The sequence below is a fragment of the Mercenaria mercenaria genome, chromosome 11 (genome assembly GCF_021730395.1).
Source record: "Mercenaria mercenaria strain notata chromosome 11, MADL_Memer_1, whole genome shotgun sequence".
NCBI lineage: Eukaryota > Metazoa > Mollusca > Bivalvia > Venerida > Veneridae > Mercenaria > Mercenaria mercenaria.
In genome coordinates, this window is record NC_069371.1 from 82,112,648 (window position 1) to 82,118,936 (window position 6,289).

Genomic DNA, 6,289 nt, shown 5'->3' on the forward strand with positions numbered 1-6,289 from the left:
GTCGTACATTTTTTCATTGGGGGCAAATGTCCTACAATCCTTCCTCCACCATCAAAGCTGGAAAGTCGCCATTTGACCTACAGTTGCCTCGGTGCTACGTTAAACCAAAGAAAAATAAAAAACAAAGTCCACTAAAAGAACACAGTAAAGCAAATTATAACACACCAGATTTGAATAGTGTGTTTCTGTAACTATGGATATGGGAGCCTATTACGCCTTTTCTTGTGAGAATGAGACTTCCAACATGTAAGACAAAGATGTAACATTGTAGCACTGAAAGTGTTTTTGCAACATACGACTACTTCAACTCTAAAGCTAAAACAATGATCAGAAATTCAGTTGAACCAGCTTTAGCGACTAGCTGTATTAGGCAGCCACCTGCGTTTAGGAGCCAGTCAGCTTATTTTCCAATTTGATTAACATTCTCATGAATTTCAACTTTTCTTAAGCAGCCATCCCTCGACTGGCCGCTAAATACAGGTCTGAATCGATTAATCAGAACTTTTGCATAAGGACCCCCGCCCCCTTAATCCGCCTATTAACCTCAACTTGAAATAATTAAATTTCGAGATATGGACATTGCAGCTAAGCATTACAAAACCCGAATGGCGAACTGACACTTTTCTTAAAATGTAGCTCGACATTACAAAACCCGAATGCGAAATAGATGTTAAGCAATATTGGCAATGCAGCTAAACATTACCAGCTAATTGTTAATCTACGTTGTAGCTCGATATTACAGCTCGACATTACAGCTAAATATTGAGAAAAAAGAAAATTAAGCTTAATACTGTTCAGATTGGGGGACAAAACAGTTTTACATCAAACGGATTCGAATGCTAAATATAGCATTCATTTCTCATCCCGGGCATGTAAAATTACAAGGTAAGGCAATTAAAGTCTATGTAAAATATCGGAAATACTTACAGCTGATTTCTTAGTAAACATTTATCTGCCATCACGGACACTATCTTATAAATCCTTTTCTGTTCAACGATATAAAGAAGGAGATACATTCATCTTTCCATTTCGTTTCTAACTCTGTATGAAGATGGACGTCTTCATCAAGAGTATATGTCTGTTTACTTTTACTGTCATTGTAGGTCAGGCGTTTTGTGGCGTAGATAGAGAATCTATTCGCCCTAGAGGTGAAGACATTGAAGAGTTTTGGATATCTGAAAACCCTGTTGGTGCTGATGTCACAGAGGATTTGTATGCAGGCAACAATGAAGGTGTAGAAGGGCATGCTGAAACTGGCAGTAAGTATATTTCGTAATAATTACGGTAACTTTCTCTTCTTTGAAAATATGTAAGGGCCTCCTTAGGCGAATGAAGAACGTCACTTCCAGACTGACTTCCAACCATTTGCCTCTCGCCGGGCACTTCCAGACTGACTTCCAACCATTTGCTTCTCGCCGGGCACTTCCAGACTGACTTCCAACCATTTGCCTCTCGCCGGTCACTTCCAGACTGACTTCCAACCATTTGCCTCTCGCCGGTCACTCCCAGACTGACTTCCAACCATTTGCCTCTCGCCCCCACTCTCAGACTGACTTCCAACCATTTGCCTCTCGCCGGGCACTCCCAGACTGACTTCCAACCATTTGCTTCTCGCCGGGCACTTCCAGACTGACTTCCAATCATTTGCCTCTCGCCGGTCACTTCCAGACTGACTTCCAACCATTTGCTTCTCGCCGCCACTCTCAGACTGACTTCCAACCATTTGCCTCTCGCCGGGCAATCCCAGACTGACTTCCAACCATTTGCTTCTCGCCGGGCACTTCCAGACTGACTTCCAATCATTTGCCTCTCGCCGGTCACTTCCAGACTGACTTCCAACCATTTGCTTCTCGCCGCCACTGTCAGACTGACTTCCAACCATTTGCCTCTCGCCGGTCACTTCCAGACTGACTTCCAATCATTTGCTTCTCGCCCCCACTCTCAGACTGACTTCCAACCATTTGCCTCTCGCCGGGCACTTCCAGACTGACTTCCAATCATTTGCTTCTCGCCGCCACTCTCAGACTGACTTCCAACCATTTGCCTCTCGCCGGGCACTCCCAGACTGACTTCCAACCATTTGCCTCTCGCCGCCACTCTCAGACTGACTTCCAACCATTTGCTTCTCGCCGCCACTCTCAGACTGACTTCCAACCATTTGCCTCTCGCCGCCACTCTCAGACTGACTTCCAACCATTTGCCTCTCGCCGGGCATTCTCAGACTGACTTCCAACCATTTGCCTCTCGCCGGGCACTCCCAGACTGACTTCCAACCATTTGCCTCTCGCCGCCACAGTCAGACTGACTTCCAACCATTTGCCTCTCGCCGCCACTCTCAGACTGACTTCCAACCATTTGCTTCTCGCCGCCACTCTCAGACTGACTTCCAACCATTTGCCTCTCGCCGGGCATTCTCAGACTGACTTCCAACCATTTGCCTCTCGCCGGTCACTCCCAGACTGACTTCCAACCATTTGCTTTTCGCCGGGCACTTCCAGACTGACTTCCAATCATTTGCCTCTCGCCGGGCACTCCCAGACTGACTTCCAACCATTTGCCTTTCGCCGGTCACTTCCAGACTGACTTCCAACCATTTGCCTCTCGCCGGTCACTTCCAGACTGACTTCCAATCATTTGCCTCTCGCCGGGCACTCCCAGACTGACTTCCAACCATTTGCCTCTCGCCGGGCACTCCCAGACTGACTTCCAACCATTTGCCTCTCGCCGGGCACTTCCAGACTGACTTCCAACCATTTGCCTCTCGCCGGGCACTCCCAGACTGAGTTCCAACCATTTGCCTCTCGCCGGGCACTTCCAGACTGACTTCCAATCATTTGCCTCTCGCCGGCACTTCCAGACTGACTTCCAACCATTTGCCTCTCGCCGCCACTCTCAGACTGACTTCCAACCATTTGCCTTTCGCCGGGCACTCCCAGACTGACTTCCAACCATTTGCTTCTCGTCAGGCACTTCCAGACTGACTTCCAATCATTTGCCTCTCGCCGGTCACTTCCAGACTGACTTCCAACCATTTGCCTCTCGCCGGCACTTCCAGACTGACTTCCAACCATTTGCCTCTCGCCGGTCACTTCCAGACTGACTTCCAACCATTTGCCTCTCGCCGGCACTTCCAGACTGACTTCCAACCATTTGCCTCTCGCCGGTCACTTCCAGACTGACTTCTAACCATTTGCCTCTCGCCGGCACTTCCAGACTGACTTCCAACCATTTGCCTCTCGCCGGTCACTTCCAGACTGACTTCCAACCATTTGCCTCTCGCCGGTCACTTCCAGACTGACTTCCAACCATTTGCCTCTCGCCGGCCACTTCCAGACTGACTTCCAACCATTTGCCTCTCGCCGGTCACTTCCAGACTGACTTCCAACCATTTGCCTCTCGCCGGTACTATACCAGTGGTGTAGACTTCTTTCATATGAGGAAGCTTTGCATCTGAATTACGGGAGGTCGGTGGTTCTAGGCTAGGCGTCCGCTCGGACCTGAAAAATTGCAAGGAAGGGAACCTTCCTAAGTTACCGCATGAGCTTGACTCCAAACTCAACAAAAGAACTCAATAATCAAATTGAAACTTTACTTAAAGTATTTTCATAATCTACAGCTCCTTTGGTGTATTTACAACCTTGTAATGCACACTTTGATTATTTGGACATGAATTCCTATAATATTGCAGCAATTCAAGACTCAGTTGTATATAAAACTATGAATATTTGCCTCCTGTAGAAGTTGTGTAAGAACATTTTATTTCACCAGAAGGTTTTGTTTTGCATCATGGTTTTTACCTACATATTGGTTTTGTATCAAATGTGATAATATTTACTAATATTGTTTAAGTGAAATTTAGATGCAATATTTTCAAAAGCCGAAACGTTTAACACATTCTATTTCTGTTTGTTTTTGGAAATGAATTCGAATTTTCTTTGTTAACTTGTGAAATGTGTCTTTACACCAAATATCTAAATTTTCGAATTTGCATTTTTGGAATGTAGTATTTTTATTTAGGAATAGATACTATGTTTTTTTGTGATTGTTCGTCAGCAAAATAAAGATTCTCTTTCAAAAAGGTATGATACAAAAACAAAAGTAAGTGATAAATGAACTTAAAACGTTGTTTCTACTTTCGACATGAGAGCAACAACGAAACACGCCTTTGAAACGGCACCTTTCTTGCACATGTTCGTCTTTAAACATGCCATTAAAATGAAGAAGTTTTGATTCTGGGGTTTTATCTTTCTCATATTTATTTACGTTTCTTTTAAAGACGTGTCCAGAGTCATAGCAACGTTAAAAGTAACAAATGGTGGCCGATGGGGAGACTGGGGCTCTGTACAGCTATGCCCAGAGGGTTCTTATGCTGTTGGTTACGACATGAAAGTAAGTACACTTCAGATAAATAAGTGGAAATAAAATAATATAACTATAGCATGACGTTAGCTGATGTCTTATTTCATATTTGAGCCGCGCCATGAGAAAACCAACATAGTGCATTTGCAACCAGCATGGATCCAGACCAGCCTGCGCATTAGCGCAGTCTGGTCAGGATCCATGCTGTTCGCTTTCAAAGCCTATTGCAATTAGAGAAACCATCAGCGAACAGCATGGATCTTGACCAGACTGCGCGGATGCGCATGCTGGTCTGGATCCATGCTGGTCTCAAACGCACTATGTTGGTTTTCTCGTGGCGCGGCTCATTTACTGTTTCAAAGATATAATATGTTCTTAATAATATGTCGTACGCTGTTATTTCTAGGGGCATTTGAGATTTTGTAAAATTAACTTTTATAATGATTAACAGAATTGAAAGTAATTTATTTGCTATATAAGTGGCCTGTACAATTAACTAAATACTCAGATAGTTTTATTTGCACAAAAACAACATATTCAGGAGTAATAAATAAGTAAATGGTTTAGATATTTGATGGACCATAATTCGGCAGATTTACATTTTCGCAAATATTTAGAATGGTGTTAGAATTTAAATACACTCTTGTAACAGAGCCCGAGCAATGTTGTTACAGAATACAATAAACAGACAATAATTCCTTATTTCTATTTTGAAGATCGAACCAAAATGCGACAGCGACTGCACAGCGCTGAATGCAGTCAAACTCGTCTGTGAATTTCCAGACGGAAAAGACAGTGGTGAAGTCACATCGGCTCAAGGACCCTGGGGGGCCTGGGTTGGAAGAGTTCAATGCCCTTCCCGTGTGCGCGAACGTCAATACCTAACCTCCTTTGATCTTCAAGTAGAGAAATACCAGGTAAGTATCTGTATATTAACAGTTCACACGCTGTCATTTGTCAATATTTATATAAAATCAAAATATTGCATTGACGCTATACTATTCTTAGACTAATAGTAACCAAGACTAGCTTTACAGTTTGTTTATAGTGTAATGTAAATAGCTGCTGCAACCAGTCGCAATGATAGCATAAATAACAGCAAATTCGGTGTCATGATTCAGAAAATTATTTGTAAAGTTTAGCAAAATATTACCAGAAATAAAGATATTAGAGCACTTTCCCGGGTATTTTGAACATCCTCGTACTAATCTCACAATATCCTTTGTAATAAGAGTTAAACAATGCATATTGCACGACACTAGTAGTATTAGAAATACCGCAGCGAGCCCGATTTTGACCCCCCTGACCCCTTGCCCCTATTCTAAAAAATCCAATGCCGGACAATTTCAACAAATTTAAAACAAATTTTAACAAATTATTGTTAAAACCTATAGTAAAATATGATTAAAGATAATTTTAAACACTTCCACCAAATATTTGCCAAAATCCTGCCAAGTGGCAGCAATGTGGCAGTCGCTGCCAACTTGACAAACTTTTGGCAGAACGTTGGCAAACACAAATTCAACCAATCAAAAGCCTGCCATTTTTCTGCCAAGTGGCAGCAATGTGACAATGTCTGCCAACTTGGCAAACTTTTGGCAAACTTTTGGCAAATTATATTTATTGATAAAATGTAATGTGTTTGTTCTTATTTTGAATTAATAACTACATTATTAGTCTTTAAATAATTTTAAATACATTTGATATAGATGAGTTTACAAAATAAAATATATTGTTTGAAAGAAAGAAGATTTACTGATAATATAAATCCTCATTATGTTACAACAAAAAACGGGAGAAAAATGATAAGGGCTACTTGTTCATCTTGTGGAAAAATGAAATCAAAGTTTGTTAAAAGTACAGGGGGTAATTTAGATATTCACAAAGCAATGTTACCTTTATTACCTAAGAAAGGTTTAACACTTCCAGG

At 42.3% G+C, this 6,289-nt stretch overlaps 1 protein-coding gene across 1 annotated transcript; it reads left to right on the forward strand.

Annotated features, from left to right (window-relative positions):
- Positions 1-866: 866 nt before the first annotated feature.
- LOC123531192 (uncharacterized) lies at positions 867-5,530 on the forward strand. The gene is made up of 3 exons (XM_053517929.1): positions 867-1,259; positions 4,277-4,389; positions 5,076-5,530. The coding sequence occupies exons 1-3, from the start codon at positions 1,046-1,048 to the stop codon at positions 5,370-5,372; spliced, it is 624 nt and encodes a 207-aa protein (XP_053373904.1). The 5' UTR covers positions 867-1,045; the 3' UTR covers positions 5,373-5,530.
- The last annotated feature ends 759 nt before the right edge of the window (positions 5,531-6,289 follow it).